Raw genomic sequence first — 22,319 nt, 5'->3', positions numbered from 1 at the left:
CCGTGCATGCAGCTAGGTCGCTCTGTCCCTGCCATGGAAACGTCTTTGTGAGAAGAAAAGTGAAAGCAGGCTGGCGAGGTGAAGATTATTTGTTGTTGTGTTTTGGAGCATCCCGCTGATGATAAGGGCACAAGCTCTAACAATGATCCAATCAGTTCAGAGTTAGACCATTATTCATCCCAGGACACTATTGAGGATGAATGAATCATACTGTATAAAACTAGCTAATGGATGCAGAAGAATAATTATTTATTTGATGTAATGGCGTAATGTTGAAAGTACATAATGTGAGCTGCTTGAACACTGATCCAAGTGATTTTTTTTTTTTTTTTTTTCCCTTTATGATTTTTATTCAGCATTAGTTTCAGAATGTAGTAAATGTGGTTACAGGTACAATAAGACTCATGCCTTTTTCTTTTTTTTTCCTTACGTACAGGAACAGACATTACAATACAATTCACATAACGTTTAACACTCAGCTGGTTCAGAGTACAAGGCTGGTTCAGTTCGACACAACATTAAATTTTCCCCATACCCTCCCTCCCTCCCTCATGGGTCTTTAGTCACCGTTCATTTCACCACATGGAAAAAAGAAAATCAGCAAAGTCCACAACATGCTCTAGAGGGGAAAAGAAAAAAAATTAAATAATAAAAAAAAAAGGAACATAACCTAAGAATGCTCCTTTCCCCTTTTTCTCTCCCTCTCCCCTCCTCCCCAACAGAGAACAAAATAGACGAAGGTAGGAAGACAGAGTGACGGCGTGAGGGACAGGTGGGGGGGGGTCTCCAGATCAGTGGAGGGGTTTTGTCACAGGCAACCCTATGTGGCATCAGAGAGTCTTGTCAGATTAGTAAGATAGGTTATTATGGTACCCCAGGCGGACATAAATCCACCTGGTGATCCTCTTAAGTCAAATTTAATTTTCTCTAGTTTCAGGAATAACATTACATCTTTCAGCCATAGATCTGGTTTCGGGGCACATGGAGATTTCCACTCTAGGAGGATTTTCCTCCGTGCCAGCAGTGTAAGAAAGGCAATACCATTCTGTGTTAATTTATTAGAGGTCAGATCTTTGGGCAGGACCCCAAAGATAGCAGTTACAGAGCTAGGCTGTAAGCTAATGTTAAACATTTGTGATAAGTGTCTAAATATGGTAACCCAATAACTCTCCAGTCGAGGACAAGACCAAAACATATGGGTTAAATTTGCCGGGGATGTATGGCATCTATCACAGCTGTCATCCACAGTAGGGTATATTCTAGACAGTTTGGCTTTGCTATAATGAGAGCGGTGTAAGACTTTGAGTTGTATCAAGCTAAGTCGAGCACACGAGGTACTGCCATTCACTCGGATCTGAGCTTGGTTCCAGATATCGTCTGTGATGGATTCCCCAAGTTCCCCCTCCCACCCTGCTTTAATTCCATCCAGAGAGGTGACCCTTAAAGAGGATATAATGTTATAAATAGAAGACATGAGGCCCTTTACCTGCCTGGGAGCATCCAAGATAGACTCCACCCCTGATCTGGCCGGAATATTAGGGAATGAAGGATTATATGTTCTGACAAAGTTGCGAATTTGAAAATATCTAAACAGGTGAGAATTTGGGAGTTCGTATTTAGTTGCCAATTCCCCGAAGTTAGCAAAAATTCCATCAATGTATAAATCCTTTAGTTTGGAGAGACCCAGCCTATGCCACATAGAGTAACCTGGGTCTGTCCTTGCCGGGGCAAATAGGTGGTTGTTTTTTATAGGGCTATAGAGGGATATTTCACGGAGGCCAAAGAAGGTTCTGAATTGGGACCATATCCGCAGTGTGCTTAAAACAATAGGATTGGAAGATTGCTGATTAGGAGAAATAGGCAATTTAGTGGTGATTAAGGCCAATAAAGATGTATTGGGACAGGAATTTGCTTCAATTTGACACCAGTCCAGATCAGGGTTGTGGGCCCAACAAGTGATTTTAGAAATGTTAGCAGCCCAATAATAATACTTCAAATTAGGCAGGGCAAGGCCACCGTCATCTCTGTTTCTCTGTAGGTATTCCTTCTTTAATCTTGGAGTTTTACCTCCCCATATAAAGGATGAGAGTAATGTATCAAGTTTACAAAAAAAGGATCTGGGGATAAAAAACGGCAGAGCTTGAAATAAATACAGAAAACGGGGCAGAACATTCATCTTAATACAATTTACTCTCCCTGCCAGAGATATATTGATAATTCCCCATCTATGTAGGTCCAATTTAAGTTTATCAACAAGGGGTAAAAAATTATCTCTAAACAGCTCATCTAGAGTCCTACGGATGTGTACCCCCAGGTATTTAAAGCCAGAATCTGAGGTGCGAAAGGGCAGTGATCCATCTGGAATATGACGGGCCAAGTTATTTACTGGGAAACATTCACTTTTGTTATAATTTAATCTGTAGCCAGAGAAGGTACCAAATCTGTTCAACAGCTCAATGATCTTTGGGGCGGTAGAAACTGGGTCGGATATGAATATCAATAAGTCATCTGCGTACAGAGAGAGTTTGTATTCCATTCCCCATCTACGGATTCCCTGAATAAAAGGGGCTGACTTTAGGGCGATAGAGAGAGGCTCAATTGCAAGAGCAAACAGTAGGGGGCTTGCTGGGCAACCTTGTCTACAGCCTCTTGAGAGTGTGAGCATCTGAGAGTTCAACCCATTGGTGACAACAGAGGCTTTTGGGGCTGAGTAGAGAAGCGAGATCAGAGAAACCAGGTTGGAACCAAAACCAAACCTCTGGAGAACCTCAAGTAAGTAACCCCACTCAACCCTATCGAAGGCTTTCTCCGCATCCAGGGAGACCACCACCTCGGGGGTCTCCGAGGATGCGGGAGAGAGAATAACATTAAGGAGACGGCGAATATTCGATGAGGAATGGCGGTCTCTAATAAAACCTGTCTGGTCAGTCGAAATAATGTCGGCTACAACCGTCTCCATTCGTGAAGCCACAATTTTCGCAAGGATCTTATAGTCAGCATTTAAAAGGGATATGGGACGATATGAGTTACAGTTCAATGGGTCTTTATCAGGTTTTAAAATTAGAGAGATTGATGCTTCTGTGAGTGTTTGTGGTAGGGAGCCTTGGTCTAGTGAATCAATGAACATATCCAGTAAAAGTGGAGCTAGTTTATTAAAAAATAGTTTGTAAAATTCAACTGGGTAGCCGTCCGGGCCAGGAGCTTTCCCATTTTGCATCGTCGAAATTGAGTCGTTTATCTCACTCAGATTCAAGGGTTGTTCTAGGGTCTCGCGCTTAACAGAGTGGAGAGTCGGGAACTGGAGGCCCCCAAGAAAACTCATCATATCTGTGGTATCTACGGGAAACCGAGAGGAGTATAAGTCAGAGTAGAAGCTTTTGAACGTGTTGTTAATATCAGCTGGGATAACTGTGCATATACCAGATGGGGTCCTTATTTGAGGGATGTTTCTAGTTGCACTCTCTTTCTTGAGCTGATGGGAGAGTATGCGGCCTGCTTTCTCTCCATGTTCGTACACGAGGCCTCTCGACCTCAGTAACAGTTTCTCAGTTTTCTCTGTGGTAAGTAAATTATATTGCATCTGTAAATTTAGCCTCTCTTTATACGTTTCAGGGGAAGGAAATGTTGAGTAATCGTTATCCAATTTTGTAATGCTTTCAATTAGCTGGTCCTGTTGCTTTTTCTTTAATTTATTATGCTTTGAGCAGTATGATATAATTTCACCACGAATTACGGCTTTTAAAGTTTCCCAGAGTAAGGATGGAGATACTAAATCAGATTTATTGTTTAAAATAAATTCATCAATTTTATTGGAGATCAAGGAGCAAAAACTAGGGTCGTTTAATAATAAGGGGTTTAGTTTCCAAGGAGGACGAGGTTTATTTAAATTTGAAAAATTGAGATCAAGCAACAGGGGGGCGTGGTCTGAGATTACAATGGCTGAATAGTCAACGTTTCTAACTGAGGGTAAAAAGAGCTTATCAATGAAAAAGTTATCGATTCTAGTAAAAGTTTTATGTACGTTAGAGAAAAATGAGAACACTTTTTTATCAGGAAATTGAAAACGCCAGGGGTCCACACATCCCACTTGACTCATAAAAGATGATATAGCCTTAGCCATCTTGGAGAGGGGTCTTTTCTTTGAGCTCGATCTATCTAAAATTGGGTCAATGGTACAGTTTGCGTCGCCTCCAAAGATCAAATGATAAGAATTCAGATCAGGCAGGAGAGAAATTATCTTATTGATAAAGGCTTCATCGTCCCAATTAGGGGCGTAGATTGTTTACCAAGAGCACTGGTGTATTAAAAAGACATCCGGAAACTATAATGAAACGACCATAAGGGTCAGAAATAATATCCTTTGTAGTAAATTGAACCTTTTTATGGATTAGAATGGCAGTACCCCGTGTCCTCGAATCAAAGCCTGAATGAAAGATTTGACCCACCCAATGTGCCTTCAGTCTAGGTTGGTCTTTTACGGTCAGATGCGTTTCCTGTAGGAAGGCAATCTCTGTTTTAAGATGTTTCAGATGAGAGAGAATACGCCCTCTCTTAACTGGCCTGTTCATTCCCCCAGTATTCCAACAGGTGAACCTCAGGGAGTCCCCACCCATCCGCACGCCACTATTAGTCAAATTAGACATAATCTTAGCCTAAATTAAATAAACAAATTTAAGAAGAGAGGAGAGGGAGAGAAAAAAAAGAACAAGAGTGGAGAGCAATGCTGATAAAATATAGCTGGTGTAGTAGTACTTAGTATACCAAACCAGCCCCAACAGACGGATCAAATAAGCCATATGGTGAAGACCAGGACCCAAAACCCCCCTCCCCCCCAAAACAAAATACACATAGACAGTGACATGGGCAGTATGAGAGGCATATAGTAAGGACCAATACCTAACCTTGTCCCCCCTAACCAAACAAAGAACAGACAGACACATCAAACTAAACATAACTAGATTTAAAAACCCTAACATTATCCCTATTCCTAAGCATGTCTTCTCTGCAAAGACTAGCTGCAGGACCCTAAACATTATGTCCTTCCGGTCGCACTATACTCTGAACCCTCTATCATAGTGAGGGCTCCTGAACATATAATATCAAGTATTGTGGTAGGGCATGAGTTTCAAAGCTCCTGACAGTATGAATTACTTTGTTTTCAACTCCAGCTGTCCACACACCGTAGCACCCTCCTTGGGAGTGTATGGAAGTGAATGTGTGCGCGCGCACGTGTATATGCTCGTGTGCATACAAAAAGAAATTGGAGAAGAAAAAAAAAATATATATATATATATAAAAAATAAAAAATTTTAAATGAATTAAATTAAAAAATAAAAATAAAAGTAAAGTCTTACAACAATAGTGATTGGACAGTGAGATGTAGCCTTAAAGCTAAAAAATAAATAAAAATAAAAATAAAAAATAAAATAAAATAATAAATAAAAAAGAAACAAAGCCACTAACAGTGACAGAAAAATCTATTGTAATGGCTACAATGCATACCAAGTGGTAGTACAGCATCAAAAACAATTCCCACTAAAGCAGTAATAAAGGTTGTCATTAATAAGGTGAATAAGTCTTGAAGGGAATAATAATAAAACCAATATTAGTGCCAATGATAATAAAACCAGTAATTAATGATGGTAATGAGCAAGAATTTTAACAATAATAGTAATGATGATAATAATCATAAAAGTAATAGATGGATAGTGGAGTACTGCTGTAGTTAGGTTTGTTTTACATCCATTAGTATTGTAAGTACTTAAACATTGTTGAAAAAGAAAGCCTCCGGTAATTAGTGATGGTAAAGAACAAACGTATTTATCAATGATAATATATAGCAATAATAATCATAAAAGTAATAAATGGGTGATGAGATACTGCTGTAGATATTATAAATACTTAAACCATGTTGAAAGGGTAGAAAAAATATGAAAGAATAAAACCTCTGATAGATAATGATAGAGAACAAACTTTAGCAATGTTAATAATAGTAATAATAATCATAAAAGTAATAGATGGATAGTGGAATACTGGTGTATATCGGCTTATCTTACATCCATTTGTATTATAAGTACTTAAACACCACTGAAAGAGAAAACCTCCGGTAATTAGTGATGGTAGAAAATAAACTTATTTAACAATAATAATATATAGCAATAATAATCATAAAAGTAATAAATGAGTAGTGAGATACTGCTGTAGGTATTATAAATGCTTAGATTTTGTTGAAAAGTGGAAAGTAAAAATAAAAAAAACTTCGGGTAGATAGTGATGGTACAGAACATTTTTCAGCAATGTCAGTAATAGTAATAATAATCATACAAGTAATGAATGGATGTTGAAATGCTGCTGTAAATAAGCTCGTCTTACATCCATTTGTATTGTAAGTAGGATTTAGATGTTGTTAAAATGTATTCCATGAATGCAGACATTTTAATTTGAGTGAAGGGTTTATTATCCTTCACTATTTAATCACTAACAATGTGTGTGTGTGTGTGTGTGTGTGTGTGTGTGTGTGCGCGCGCGCGCGCGCAAACGTAAAAGAGGGTGCAAACCTATGTGTACTAACTAGATGTTGGATCAGTAACCCCCCTCTCCCCTGTGAGATGACACAGCACACTAAAAGAGCCATGCACCCCAATCACATATGAAAAATTACATAGAGAGAGACATGCGGGGTGGCATGATAATAGTGGTGTAGGCGAAGGGAAGGACTGTCAGGGAGCGCAAAGTACGTTCTGTACCCCGCCGTACAGCGGGCCGCGCGTCGAGAGCGGGCAGCTCACCGGCCCACAGCACGCCGCGTCCGCGGTGCGCTGTGAGCCCGCAGCCCCACCAACCCCGGCACGCGGTCCGCCGCACGACCGAGCACAGCTTCAGTTCAACTCACGCACAATATCTCAAGTCACAATTCACAGCGGCTCTCAAGAGAGCACCAACCAGTCATAGCAATGAACAGCTTTTTCCTTTTTCTTCTCTCCCTCTCCTCCTCTTTTAACAGTGGAGCTAACAGATCTCATATTGGGGAGAACCCCCATATATAAGCACCACCAGAGCGCCTCCGATGAGAGGCGCGTTATTAAATGTAATCCAGATCGTTTAACAAAGGGACTTACCTAACTAATAGCGTTAGTAATAGTTACCTATTAACAAAGAAAGTAATAAGATAGATAAAAAAAACATACGCAGGCACCTCTAGGGAAGAGGGGGAAGGAAAGAAAAAAGACGAACAAAAAAAAAGAGTGCATGGGAAAGTAGACCTCTTTCATGAATCAAAATCACAAGTTCAAGCTACTAGCCTGCTGAAAAGAAAAAATATATAAATACAAATAAAGATGTATTGGCGTAAGTAGTAAATCTCCCGTTAGAGTAAGCGAATTAAACTTGAAATGGTCACATACCTTAATGTTCCAGTGCACATGAGTCAAGGCAAAGCAAGGTAATTGTGAAGAAGTCAAAAAGAGTAAATGATGTCCATTTGTGCGCAGCAAAGAAATACAAATAAAAAATAATTATGGTAATAGTACTGAGAGGGGGGGAGGGGGGGGAGTCTTTCCAGGGCGTCTTGGTGTAATTCAGAGAGGCGCTAAAATTATGTCCATAAATTAACAAAAAGAAATACATTAGGGCTATATTAAAGAAACAGCGGTGATGAATATTGAGGGGGTCTCCCGACAGATTGTCAGTTACGGTGCGGGTAGCACGTTGATCTGCTGGTCATAGAAGGATTGGGCCTCATCAGGGGAGTTGAAGATTACAATTTTATCTTGAAAAGTTATCTGCAGACGCCCTGCGCTTAATACACGGGAGCTCATTCCTTTTTCAAACAAGGATTGTTTGATTGAGTTGTAAGCGGCGCGTCGTTTGGCCGTAGCAACCGTCGTGTGTGGGTAGAATCGTAGCGGGGCCTCTCGGAACCGGCACTCATGTTGGCGGGTCCATTTCGAGGCCCTCTCCTTCTCCTGGATATAGTGGAAGCAGACGACCATGGCTCTGGGTCTCGGTGGGTTCTTCTGGTCCGGTTTTCCTCCAGAGCGGTACACATAGTCCAGTGTTGGGGGATTAGTGAAAACTTCTGTGCCCAGAGCTTCCATTAACAGCTCGGACACAAACTTGACTGGGTCAAGTCCAGATTCACTTCCCTCTGGAATGCCGACTACTCTCAGAATCGGTCGGTTGGCTTTGTTCTCCAGGCTTTCAATTCGGTCCAGCAGTTCCTTATTCTGTGTTTGGAGGGACTTCACATTGGTCTCAGCGGTGGTGAGTTTCTCAAAGTTGTCCCCCACTATTGTCTCTGTTTTGGTTAGACGGTTGTCAAAGGCCAGCATTTGCTCTCCCAGCGATGCCACAGAGGCTATCAAAGATTGTGTGGATTGCTGTATCAACGCAGCCATATCATTTTTGAAGATTTCACGCTGTTTGTTTAGTAGCAACTCCAAGTCAGATTTGGTAACTGGATCACTCTGATTGAGTTGATCTGTCGCAGCTGCGGACGCCATGGGGGGTTGTAGTTTGCCGGCTGCTAGATGGCTTCTAGTTTCAATTTTCTGCTTTGAGTTGCTCATTTTGTATATGAATCAAGCTGTCCAAGAAATAAACTAGCAGGGCTGCTCAAGAGAGCCGCTATGAAGAGATAAAAAGGATTTAGTTCAGGAGCCTCCACCTTGCGTGTGTGCTCCTCACGTCATCACTGGAAGTCTCTCATGATAAGGGCACAAGCTCTAACAATGATCCAATCAGTTCAGAGTTAGACCATTATTCATCCCAGGACACTATTGAGGATGAATGAATCATACTGTATAAAACTAGCTAATGGATGCAGAAGAATAATTCTTTATTTGATGTAATGGCGTAATGTTGAAAGTACATAATGTGAGCTGCTTGAACACTGATCCAAGTGATTTTCTTATGGGTGACTTTTGAGTTTTACTGGAGTAAAATATCTTTCAAGTAAGATATCTGTACCTTTACTCAAGTATGGTTTTCAAGTACTTTATACACCAATACTACTAACAACTGTACATGTTTAAGGCTGTGGTGCTGACAGATTCTCACTTACACTTCTTAACGGTTTACGGCTAAACGGTTAACTATGAACTATTTTTCTCACAGTCTTGTGGCCACCAACTTCAAGTTATTTTATAGCTATGGTCCCCTGCCTAATCTAGTTACCCCCGACGTGCTACATCAACAAGCAGCACAGCAGATCCACAGTAGTAGGAAATACATGACGTCCAGAGTGGTGGATGGTCTCCATAATTTACTCACCAAAGATTAGATCTACCCACATTTGGGTTCCTGTAGCAGTGTCTTGACTGCAAATACTGCAGTACTGGTGGGTGTTAATTTGGGACCCTGAGTGAGTCACTAACATTCCTCCATTCTAAATAGTAGCCTAGTATACATTTTATTCTTATCTAAATGGATCTTTAGGTAATTTACAAAGGAAACCTTTGTGTTCCATCTTTCATGAAAACCAGAAGTACATCTTATGTCATAATTATATAGTCACTATGTTGTCACTGCCTGTAATAGAAAAAAAAATCGAGACATGCTAATTTTAACAATCTTTCTGAACAATATATAGTCTGAGCTTTATCCCTCCCAACCCATCCCAATTTTTCAAAGAGAGAGGGTCAATAATATAAGAGAACTATCAGTTTGAAGTAGAATTCTTCATTTGGATTTTGAAAACTGTGTTTTTGCATGAGTGATAGATAACACACAGAAAGCTACCACCGATGCAAGGCTTTCACATTTTTCCTATCACTAGGGGTGTATACCTACCCAAACACTATGAGAATTATTCCCCTCAGATGTTACTGATGACCCCATATTTGGGGTCCTGGCTGATGGCCTGTTGGAAGTTTTGCGCAAATTGTTCAACCACCATCGTTAAGACGCTGAATAGATTTGACTGGGTTGTTCACACTCGCTGTGCGTTGATGGCTTGTTAACGACCGTCATTGATTCTAAATAGACCAAGGTGTTACTTGATTTGAATCCTTTGTATCTTTTGAAATGGAGAGGGGTCATTGACCACTGTTCTGCTGTACTAAAAAGGTATATAAAAAACGGACTATTTTATTAATTCAAAATTGCATGACCCTCCATTGGATTCAAAGTAAAATTACCTGACCCTCCCTTGGACTAAAATTAGAAAGGCATGACCCTCCCCTATTTTCCGCCAGGGACCCCCTTCTGTAAATTTCGACTGGTCCCTTACAGTATATACTTTGTTGTATTACGAGCGCTGCACATCACGACGCGTTCCGACAACTTCCGAGCATGTAGATGTGCTATATTTTTGCTATTTTTGAAAGGGTTTGCCTATAATGACATGCCCAAAATATGCACAGCAGGTTAAATGGCATGTGGTCACAGAGGTTGATTTACCTCTTTGAGGCCCAGGTCATCCAGCAGCAAACGGTCCCTCTCATCTTCCCCTCCAGAACGGACGAACAGGTGCTCCAGTGGAGCCGCTGCCAGCAGGACCACCCTCACCTGGGACAGAGACATTTCAGGTCCGTTCATTTGAGGGTATTTTAGTGTTGATTTAACTTAAGGTGCCTAAATCTATTTCATTCTCTTTTTATTCAATTTTATGTTTAGGTTTTATTCAGATTTTCAGTGAAGTACTTTGAATTTCATTTTTATTATCAATTGTGCTATACAAAAAGTTATTATTATTATTATTACAGTAGAAGTAGTAGTAGTAACAGTGGTAGTAGTAGTATTATATCATGTTTTGTTCCTGGACACTCTCATCTTTATGTTGCTGAACAGGAGAAGTCTTTAAACATTTCTACATTTTCCGTTTTTCGGATAAATGTTGAACACACAGCAACAACTCCTTTGTAACCTTGCTTCAAAAAAATAGTGCTGCAAGAGAGTTCCAGGTGTTGCTTAGCCTCCTTGAGATTACATTTTCTGTGGATGCCTAGTATTGTATAATAACAAAGGGACCTCCAGCTCAAGTACCTTGCGGTCATAGAAGTTATCTATGAGGGTGATAAAGCGTCTGGCCTGGTCCTTCAGTGTCAGAGTCAGCATGGGAACATGGCGGATGAAAACCGTGTCAAAGACCTGCGCCATCTCAAGATAGTCACTGGCACCCACAGGCTGGAACACAACAATCAGACAGGTTAGCCACCGCAGATCATCGATACACACTTTGTCTATATCTTAACACACAAGACACACTTGTCAGGCACTTTGTTGGCCGGGGGATGCTAACCCCCGGCCAACAACCATAGTATACTGTAGGCACTGTCGAAGTGGCTTATGCACACATATGCACACACAAACACTCGATCATAAACAAGACAGACATACAGACATACATGACTAATGATCCATTAAGGGAAATTCAATTATCATAGCAGCCAGTAAGGATAACAACATAAATGTATTGTCAAATATAAAGTCAAATATGTGTGCAGAGAGCAAAGTGATTACAATGAGTAAAAACTAAAAGGTATTAAGTCCCAGATTAATAGCAGTCCAGCAGTGCTATGATCATTGATCATAGTGTTAAAATGAATAATGATGGAATTTTAGTCGATCAGTGTTAATGTACTGTACTGTGGGTGTATGTGTGTGTGTAGGGAGCGGCTCGTCCTTGCTATATATATACGTTCCCTCTCTGCTTTATTTTAGTCTCGACTGGCAGTGCCATTTGTACAGAGCAAAAAGGGAAAAGAAAAAGAACCGCCAATAGACTGTAGCTCTTTGACGCTGAGCAGCACAGGGACGCGCGTATTGAACAGGAGTGGCCATGATGCAGTTTGAGAGCAAGAGACAGTAAGTGCTTGGAAGAGGACAAAAGAAGCAAGAAGGACAGCATGAGACGAAAACAATGTGAGGTGGAGGATACAAATGGAGACAGAGAGATGTGGTGAATGAAGCAGGGACAAAAAGAAGGCAAATTCAGAGGCAGAGGGAATTCTTTGAATGTGGGTATTTTTGTTTAGGAGCATGTGTAAGTTTTGGTTTACCAGTGTGTGTGTGTGTGTGTGCGTGTGCGTGTGCGTGTGCGTGTGCGTGCGCGTGCGCGTGCGTGTGCGTGTGCGTGTGTGTGTGTGCGTGCGCATATGTGTGAGCACATGAGGGACAAGCGTAAAATTCTCTGTACGGCAAAGCAATCCAAAACATAACATTTATTATGTACATAATCTACAATTATAATGTGTAAACTATAATTTGGTTTGTGTCAACGAGTCAAAACTTATAGTAGGGCAGTTTCGAGGCTCCGTGAGCACCCCAAAAACACATCTCTTAAACCTGTTTTTTTAGGACCCTAAAGGTGTCTAGTTATGATTTCTGCTTGTTGCCCATGTCAACTAATGTCCCATGGGGTTTATTGTTAACCCTTTCTGACACCTACCCCCAACCCAAACCATAACATGAAGATAACAGAGAATACCATAACTCTTGAAGTAAACAACATACAGCGACAAATGAACACATTTTTCTATATCATTTTGACCAAAGGAATTCATTAAAGTGGTTATTATAAAGATTCAAGCACATCTTGACTCTATTTCAGGACATAAACAGCCAAAAACAAGCAGAAAACGTTCAAATCACAATTATCACATCTATATTTCTCTTTGTACTAAACTTTTAAGGTGTATTCTTTTTTACCATATGTTTTTTAGGACCTTTATGGTGTCTAGTTAAGATTTATTCTTGTTGCCCTGGTCAAATAATGGCCCATGGGGTTCATTTTAACCCTTTCTGACACCTATTACCAATCAAACCATAAAATTGAGATAACAGAAAATACCATAACTCCTGAAGTAAACAACATACAGCGACAAATGAACACATTCTTTTACATCATTTTGACCCAAGGAATTCATTGAAGTGGTTATGGTGTCTAGTTAAGATTTCTTCTTGTTGCCCAGGTCAACTAATGTCCCATGGGGTTCATTTGGTGACCATTTTAAATCGATGTCCACAGGAGTGGCGTTTTCATATCTGAACCAGACAACGTACAAAGACAAATAAACCCACTTTTTCATAGAATGTTTACACCAGGAATCTAATGGAAAGGTCACTGACATGGTACAACCATTCTTTATTGGTGAAAAACACACAAATATCAAATTCTGGCTTATATTTAGGCATAATATAACTTTCTTAAATAATCAAAACATAATGTCACTGATCGGTATCATCCATCTCAACCTCTTCCCTCTTATCATCATCATCATTAAATATTATTAGGATGATCATACACCAACCTGAAAGCCTTTTGAAATTTGGGGTTATTCTGGAGCTTTTTGAGTGGTGACACCTTGCCCTTGAAGGAACTAGTACAGCCCTGATCACTGAATACATGGTACCCAAGCAGGGTGCTACAGTATGGCTGCCCAAGAGAGGTTGCTAGCTCCGTGACATTTACCAGCTGACGGTGCCTGCCTGTGCCAGTGTCAAGGTAGATGAGCAGGTTGATGTCGTCATCAACATCAACAATCATTCTTGGCAAATCTGCTAACACAAGAACTCACCAAAGTTATATAGGTATTGATCAATCAACTCACTTCTCAATCTAATGCCACAAGTTTATGAGCTGTTCCTTCCACGATGAGAGCAGCTGTTTCACATTTTGCCAGCCGGGATGCTGCCTCCTTACTCCCCCAGACCTTGAGCATCAACTGGCAGAGCTGTCGCTTATTTTCCACATTGCCCAGAAAGAACTTAAAGTCCTGGGGTTTCCTGGTGCCTGGACCTTGCACTATGAATTTCTCAGAAAGTCCACGCCTCAGCCTCTACTGCGCCCTTAATGGAATCAAGAGTGGTCTTGATTCCATCAAGGCGCAGTAGAGGCTGAGGCGTGGACTAGCTCGCCTGCCCCCATGCCAGGACACACTCATCCCCCACATCCAGTGGGTGAACTATAGAGTGACCTGTTACAAGCGAGCAGCTGAGCCAATCTTTTGGAGGCCTAAATCCTAGGATGATGGTCAGGGGTGCCAGAAGACAGAAGGAGGGATTTTGGAGCCTGTCTGGTCTTGTGGGCCAATTCTGTCCCTATCTCTCATTGACCTGTTGGCTGCTGGTGTCATCAGTGATGATGATGATGAGAGGGAAGAGGATGAGGTGGAGTTTGATGATGAGATGGATGATACTGATCAGTGAAATTGTGTTTTGATATAAGCCAGAATTTGATATTTGTGTGTTTTTCACCAATAAAGAATGGTTGTACCATGTCAGTGACCTTTCCATTAGATTCCTGGTGTAAACATTCAATGAAAAAGTGGGTTTATTTGTCTTTGTACGTTGTCTGGTTCAGATATGAAAACGCCACTCCTGTGGACATCGATTTAAAATGGTCACCAAATGAACCCCATGGGACATTAGTTGACCTGGGCAACAAGAAGAAATCTTAACTAGACACCATAAGGGTCCTAAAAACATGGGGGAAAGTATAATACACCTTAAGTATTTAATACAAGGATTAATATAGATGTGATTTGAACATTTTCTGTTAGTTTTTTAGTTTTTTGCAGTTTCTGTCCTGAAATAGAGTCAAGACCTGCTTGAATCTTAATAATAACCACTTTAATGAATTCCTTGGGTCAAAATTATATATAGAAATGTGTTCATTTGTCTATGTATGTTTACTTCAAGAGTTATGGTATTTTCTATTGTCTCCATTGTATGGTTCGGGTTGGGAATAGGTGTAACAAAGGGTTAAAATAAACCCCATGGGACCTTATTTGACCAGGGCAACAAGATTAAAACTTAACTAGACACCTTTAGGGTCCTAAAAGACATATGGTAGAAAATAATACACCTTAAAAATGTAGTACAAAGAGAAATATAAATGTGATTTCAAAATATTCTGCTATTTTTTTGCTGTTTCTGTCCTGGCTGAAATAGAGTCAAAATGTGCTTGAATCTTAATACCACTTCAATGAATTCCTTGGGTCCAAATGATATAGAAAAATGTGTTAATTTGTCTCTGTAGGTTGTTTACTTCAAGAGTTATGGTATTTTCTGTTATCTCCATTTTATGGTTTGATTGGGAATAGGTGTCAGAAAGGGTTAAAATGAACCCCATGGGCCATTATTTGACCAGGGCAACAAGAATAAATCTTAACTAGACACCATAAAGGTCCTAAAAAACATATGGTAAAAAAGAATACACCTTAAAAGTTTAGTACAAAGAGAAATATAGATGTGATAATTGTGATTTGAACATTTTCTGCTAGTTTTTGGCTGTTTCTGCCCTGAAATAGTCAAGATGTGCTTGAATCTTAATAAAAACCATTTAAATGCATTCCTTGGGTCCAAATGATATAGAAAAATGTGTTAATTTTGTCTCTGTATGTTGTTTACTTCAAGAGTTATGGTATTTTCTGTTACCTCCATTTTATGGTTCAGATTGGGAATAGCCGAACAGGTGTCAGAAAGGGTTAAAATAAACCCCATGGGACATTATTTGACCTGGGCAACAAGAATGAATCTTAACTAGACCGCATAAAGGTCCTAAAAAACATATGGTAAAAAAGAATACACGGTAAACGTTTAGTACAAAGAGAAATATAGACGTGATCATTATAATTTCAACATTTTCTGCTAGTTTTTGGCTGTTTCTGCCCTGAAATAGAGTCAATATGTGTTTGAATCTTAATAAAAAACACTTTAATGAATTCCTTGGGTCAAAATGATATAGAAAAATGTGTTCATTTGTTGCTGTATGTTGTTTACTTCAAGAGTTATGGTATTCTCTGTTATCTCCATGTTATGGTTTGGGTTGGGGGTAGGTGTCAGAAAGGGTTAAAAATAAACCCCATGGGACATTAGTTGACATGGGCAACAAGCAGAAATCATAACTAGACACCTTTAGGGTCCTACAAAAACAGGTTTAAGAGATGTGTTCTTGGGGTGCTCACGGAGCCTCGAAACTGCCCTACTATTATTTTTTCTTCCAGTGATGCCATCAGTAAGACACTTCCTTAATTTCTTTCAAGTGTTAAATACAGCTTTTTAGGAATTCAAATTTAGTCAGAGCATCCTCTCAATTAATGAAATAAACTTGAAATAAATTTTGGCAATCAATTTCACTCAACCCAAGGACAAGATGGTGTTATGTGTAAAGTGCTCCTTTTACTGACAAAAGCGTGTCACAAATGCAATGCTCCTGGGAGTGCAAACCCTGCCTGAATCAACACCTTCTGCCTAAGTGACAACTTGGTTGTTTGGTTGGTTGGTTTATTCAGTGATTGTTTTACTTTGGTGCCTGAGATGTGGCCAATTAGGTCATTTTGACCATGACTGTGTCTTTGACCTTTTCGACCCAAAATTTAATCACCCCTTATTGAATCACCCCTTTGGAGCAGACTACTGCCTTTATTGCCGTCAACTTTCCTGAAAATCCAGCCATCCGTTCTAGTTATTCTGTTCACAGTCACACAAGGAAGTGATTACAATGTACAGCATAACCCTGCCACACATCAGTGAGAATGCGGTGTGTAGCTTGTCAGAATAGCAGTAATATGTAACCATATGCATGCAGTGTTTCCATGGGTGCTTCATGAAGATGTATGCTGTTAAAGGAAAAGCAAGTGCTGCACAGTTAAAGTGTTAGCAGTGGAATCACTGGTTAATTGACACAAAATAAGGCTGGAAACTATGAACTATATTAACCTGTACAGGTGACAAGTGGCATGTTCACCTTGACACCCCCCCTCGCCACACAGGACCCAAACAAACATGAATGAATAAAATCAAAACTCACTCTATCACACAGCTCATGGAAGGTGCAGTCTGCGATGGTGCCGCAGGTCTTCTGCAGACTCAATTCTCGACCCTGTACCGTGAGCACCCGAGGACCCGCTACTATGGAAGCCCAACGAACACATACACACACACACACACACACACACACACACACACACACACACACACACACACACACACACACACACACACACACACACACACACACACACACACCAATATGACAGCACTGCTTGAAGGCCGCAACTGGTATTTTGGGGGATGTACATTTTGAGATACTACACTGCTAGCACAGAGCTATTCAGGAAAGATGCAAATAGGGAATGATGCAAGTTGGGAATGCATGCCCCGGTTATGCCGCTGTACCCGTCTACCCGTCTGTGTCCCTTTTTTTTTACCTGCTCGAGGTGCCTACAATGACATATAAAAAATACGGTGAAGCAGCATTCTGCTTCTACGGGCCGACAGTGTGGAATAAACTCCCATTACACCTAAGACAGGCAGCCTCTGTCGATAGCTTTAAAGCACAGCTCAAGACCTACTTCTTCACTCTTGCTTTTAGCTGATTTTTTTGGTTGATTTTTTAAATCTCTGTGTTGTTACCCATGACCTCACTGTATTGCCTGATTCACTGCCTTTTGCTATTATTTTAATGTTGTTTTATGCTTTAGCTTTTCTTTTTTTTTCTTTATTGTTAAATTGGTTGTAACTGTAATTGTATTCTTGCTCTGTAAAGCACTTTGAGCTGCATTTCATGTCATGAAAGGTGCTATACAAATAAAGTTTATTATTATTATTATTATTATTATTTTATGCCCATATATGGAGTTCCATGTCAGGCGTGCCCAAATATGGAGTCCAGGCCAGTCTATGACTTCTGTTGTATGACGTCATATGGGATATGCAGATTTATCTATATTTTTTTGAGATCCGCTGATCTGACCAACTTCCCCCTCGCGTATCACTCCCCCGGGTCCTTGCGATACAGTAACAGTACATACACCCAGTTTGAAGTTGATTGGTCGGGATATCCCGATAGTTGTAGACTATAATCTAATGAGTAGACGGAGATCTCCAATAGTCTGGCTACGCAAGACTAAATGGTATAATGACGAGCCAGTTAGCGCTACCCTGCATGTAGTCAATGCATATAGAAACTGTACATTGGCCACACATCACTCCATTCAACCCTCACTCTTTTACTTTATCAGGAGAGGTGAATTAAGCTCCATACCACTCTTTTGTCTCAAGGCCAGCTCATCAAACAGATCATCCATGAAGGCCTCTGCATCGGGTTCACTTGTGCTGCACAGAGACAGACAGACAGACAGACAGACAGACAGACAGACAGACAGACAGACAGACAGAGTGAGAGAGAGAAAGGGGGAATAATAGAATATGAAATATATATATAATACTGCTGAAGTAGCCACATCAAACGGTGAAAGCGACGTGAGCTAGGGAGGGGGGTACTTAGCTTTTCACTCCGTCAGAAAAGAACAGGATGTTAGACTCTAAACACAAGCATCAGACTGTGAATGCACATCAGAATCAGACTGCAGTGTGTGTGTGTGTGTGTGTGTGTGTGTGTGTGTGTGTGTGTGTGTGTGTGTGTGTGTGTGTGTGTGTGTGTGTGTGTGTGTGTGTGTGTGTGTTAACTTCAGGTAAAAAGAAAGTATGATGTGTTCTATTTACATACACTGAAAAGACGAAGGCACTTGAAAGCTCCAGCATAGCAATGAGCAACAGCAGCGTTATTCATACTGTGTGTGTGTGTGTGTGTGTGTGTGTGTGTGTGTGTGTGTGTGTGTGTGTGTGTGTGTGGGTGTGTGTGTGTGTGTGTGTTCTGCGATGGGAGAAAAACAGAAAAGTAGCTTTTTAAAAGGTGAACCATTGTCTCATACCCTATTGATTCCCGTTTTCTGATTCTCCTGATGGTTCTCCCAAGGTAATACAGGTCTTTCTACGTGCTCCTGGCTGCTTCTCACCATTTATATAGGCTACTGTATGTGTCCCTTCTCTTTCAGCTGTTGAATAGAAACTCTTAACAAATATGGACAGTCCATGTACATCCGTGTGTGTGTGTGTGTGTGTGTGTGTGTGTGTGTGTGTGTGTGTGTGTGTGTGTGTGTGTGTGTGTGTGTGTGTGAGATGTAAAGTCATATTCAACTATTATAAAACACCCTTAAGTGCACCCTCTCAGCTTAGCTAGTAAACAAACCGGGACACAAATGGGAGTGTGTGTGTGTGTGTGTGTGTGTGTGTGTGTGTGTGTGCGTGTGTGCGTGCATGCGTGCGTGGTGCGTGCGTGCGTGCGTGCGTGCGTGCGTGTGTCTTACAGGTAGTACAGACGCCCTGCTCCAGCCTTGTCTAGCCTTCTGTAGTCAATTCCGGAGTCTAAACAGATGGTCTGGCAGTATTCCTACAAACACATAAGTGCACACAGGAGCAATTAAAAGTAGTAAATGTAGTTAATTTGTGTGTTTATGCATTGGCTTTCAGAATTTTCTTTGATTACCAGGTTCACGGTTGTTTATTGTCACATACACTAGTAGTGTGCTGGTGTCACGCACTGGAAATTGCAGATCTACTAGCTAGGTATGTGGCAAGGTATAATATAGAAACACGAATAACAGATTATTATTGAATACTTTGTCATTATGTCGAGTGTTCATTTAACTGTGAGTTGCATTAAGACTTTGGATTTTATTGTGATGGTCCTCTTACTGTCACCTCATTCAATAAGTTAATTAATTCCTAACGAGACCCACAAGAGGCAAGAGGGAAAACACTTCATCCAAGTGTAACCCAGTCTCTTGGGGCTCTCTGTGATAGCTCTGGCACTTTGTGTCACTTCTAAACCTGTTGTTGAGCTGATCTAGTAGTCGAGTAGGCTAAACCAGAGTGAACTTGTGATACAGAGTTCAAAATTTCTCATTTGGTGTAAAACGTCAACAGGATTCATGTCAGGGAGTAAAGCGCAAACTATAATCATCATCTCCTCCATTCTATCAGAGCAAAGAAAAGAATTGCTATCATCCCATCCAAACCAATCGCCGGGCAACTGGGTTATTCACTGACAGCTCCAGCAAATTATGAAATCAGTGAATTTCTGCCACCGGCCTCGTTGAGCTGGAGGATAATTAGCAATCACTACAAAGCAAGGGGACGGAAATACTCCATTCTTCTCTGCTGTCAACTTTTTATCTCTGCGTCCGCGCAAAACGGGGTTCCTACTCCGAGCCAATTGGCTGAATCAGGCTTTAATAACAACCTGACAAACTCTCCCTCCCCCGCGCACAAAAGGGAGGTGTCATTTCATCAGCCATACCGTGACCTCATCACTGCCACCAATGGGTAAAGAGTCCCTTTAAAATAAAAAAAACACAACAGTTGTCACCATCACCGCCACGTCTTAAGAATCCACGCTCGTCTTTTCTTCTGCCACCCCCCCCCCCCCCCCCACACTTCCCCCCCACAGACCTATAGACAGCTGATGGGGGTTATGGTCTCGATGTGAAAATAAGAGAGGAGAACGAAGTAGGATGGGAAACATAATCAGCAGTGATGATTCCATCGACTATTTATAATCAGATGAGGCAGAGGGTCATTACTTGATTATTCATCTTGAAGGGATTGTCAAGTTCTCCCTCCTCTGGGATTTCATCCACCTATATTCTCTAGTAGTGTATCCCCCAGCCACCACCACCCCACCTCCCACAGCCCACACACACACACACACCACACACTCGACTCACAGGCCTGTCCGTGTAAATCTACTTTGACATCTCAGCCCTATGCCTATCTACGTCTTAACTTGTCCTTTTCTGCCAACTTTTATTTCAATTTAATATTTTGTATATCAAATATACAAATAAAACAGTATGAATGTGCTGGTTGTAGTTTCCCTACGTTCTACGAGTACGATTTGAAAACACCCACGTTCGTTCACAGACATGAACACAAACGCAGAGGGACAAACCGCGGGAGGGTTGTCAGGGTGCAAGCAAGAAGACGGATGACAGACATGAGAATCACAGTCTCTTTAGAAGAAAGTCATCGCAAACACATGTAGCTCCAATCATGTCATTGTCCGAGCTGTCTGGACAGCCGTTTACCATAAAAACGGCATGCACGTGCGCGCGCACACACACACACTCCCTTCGTACCCTATATTTCTCTATCCTTTTGCTTCTCAAAAAGTTGCTTTTGAGTTTTTCAAAGAGCGCGGTGCCATTGAGCTGCTACAAAAGCCAAGATAGCCGACTATTGGGCCCTGATGAGGTCCACTCCCTCATTACTTGGCAGCAGAAAACATTTGATGGGCTTTTTTTTTTTTCTTCTTCTTGTTTGGCCCAGAGAATTGACCAGGGCCTCAAAGAAACGCAGGGTGGGAAGGCTGAAAAATAGAAAAGGGGGAAAAAAAGAGAGATGGAAGGGGAGGGAGAGAGAGCATGAGGGGAGGGAGGGAGAAGGGGAAAGGTTGTCCTTCATTCATCCATGTGTGTCTTACAGGCTTGTGAGGAGAGACAGAAGAAAAGAGGGAGGCAGTGATAGAGGGGTCGAGAGTAGAGAAAAGAAAAGAAAAAAGAGAAAGCTTAAAACAGTGCCTTTATGCTGCCGAGTCCTGGAAGACTCTTCTGACATCAAAGTGTTTTCAGTAACTGGGGAGCTGGTGTGTGTGTGTGTGTGTGTGTGTGTGTGTGTGTGTGCATTTGCGTGCGTGTGCGTGCGTGCGTGCGTGCGTGTGTGTGTGTGGGGGGGGTGTATCTGGTGTATTCATTCAGTCTTGGGGAATGGGGTGGGGGAATGGGGGGGGGGGGGAACAATGTGAACACCCTAATTACACCTAATGATCTATTCCCTTAAAGTGTGACCGCCTTGGGCCAGGGATGGTTTGTTCTGAGGGGTCGTTCTCACAACCTCCCCTGCCTCGGTTGCTCCTCTTGGGGAAACATCTTTTTAGCGCGGGGCCCGCCTTTCGTGATCCTGGACCCCACTGAACCTCCCCCCACCCCTTTTTGACTCACCATACTAAAACATAAGTTAACCACTGTGCAAACAGCCTCAGCTGGGATATTGTGTTACCTACCTGGCCAACAGAGGGCCTCGCATGATGTTAGTAGGAGCACACTAAAAGATCACATTCAATAACTAATGTGGCTAATATGAAGGTAGCTCAATATTAGGGTATTTTATCCACCGGAAATGTTTTCACTCCTGTGAGTCCGTTTGTCAACAGCACTGTTGGACCAATCGGCGTGAAACTTTGCACGCACACTCCCAGTAGGCCAAGGAAGAACCTCTGCCCTAAATTCTTCAAATTGGCCTCATGCTATAACAGGCCTTTGGCCTGTAACTCTTGAACCGTAGGTCAAACAATCAAAATCTTTCTTTATCCACATATAGGCCCCGACCATTTGTGCCAGGCTAGATTTCCAGATTCTTCAAAACACACTTTGCTACTACTCCTACAAATTGTGTCCAAAAGTCTGTACATCTCTGTCATGTGATCAAGATGTATCCATCAGATTTAGCTGATTCCATTCCAATTGGCTATGACT

At 41.3% G+C, this 22,319-nt stretch overlaps 1 protein-coding gene across 1 annotated transcript in view; it reads right to left on the bottom strand.

Annotated features, from left to right (window-relative positions):
* afg1lb (AFG1 like ATPase b) overlaps nucleotides 1–22,319 on the bottom strand; it is a 57,790-nt gene that overhangs the window by 10,095 nt on the left and 25,376 nt on the right. Inside the window, exons 8-12 of the mRNA XM_080453996.1 lie at nucleotides 19,095–19,177; nucleotides 17,990–18,060; nucleotides 16,754–16,854; nucleotides 10,984–11,124; nucleotides 10,399–10,506 (exon numbers count right to left, since the gene is read on the bottom strand). Coding sequence (XP_080310122.1) covers nucleotides 10,399–10,506; nucleotides 10,984–11,124; nucleotides 16,754–16,854; nucleotides 17,990–18,060; nucleotides 19,095–19,177 — 504 coding nt within the window. The remainder of the gene's footprint in view (nucleotides 1–10,398; nucleotides 10,507–10,983; nucleotides 11,125–16,753; nucleotides 16,855–17,989; nucleotides 18,061–19,094; nucleotides 19,178–22,319) is intronic.

This window comes from Gymnoscopelus braueri (genome assembly GCF_963280865.1).
Source record: "Gymnoscopelus braueri genome assembly, chromosome: 16".
NCBI classification, from domain to species: domain Eukaryota; kingdom Metazoa; phylum Chordata; class Actinopteri; order Myctophiformes; family Myctophidae; genus Gymnoscopelus; species Gymnoscopelus braueri.
Note: the sequence above shows the minus strand (reverse complement) of the source record. Positions and strands in the feature narration are given on the sequence as shown.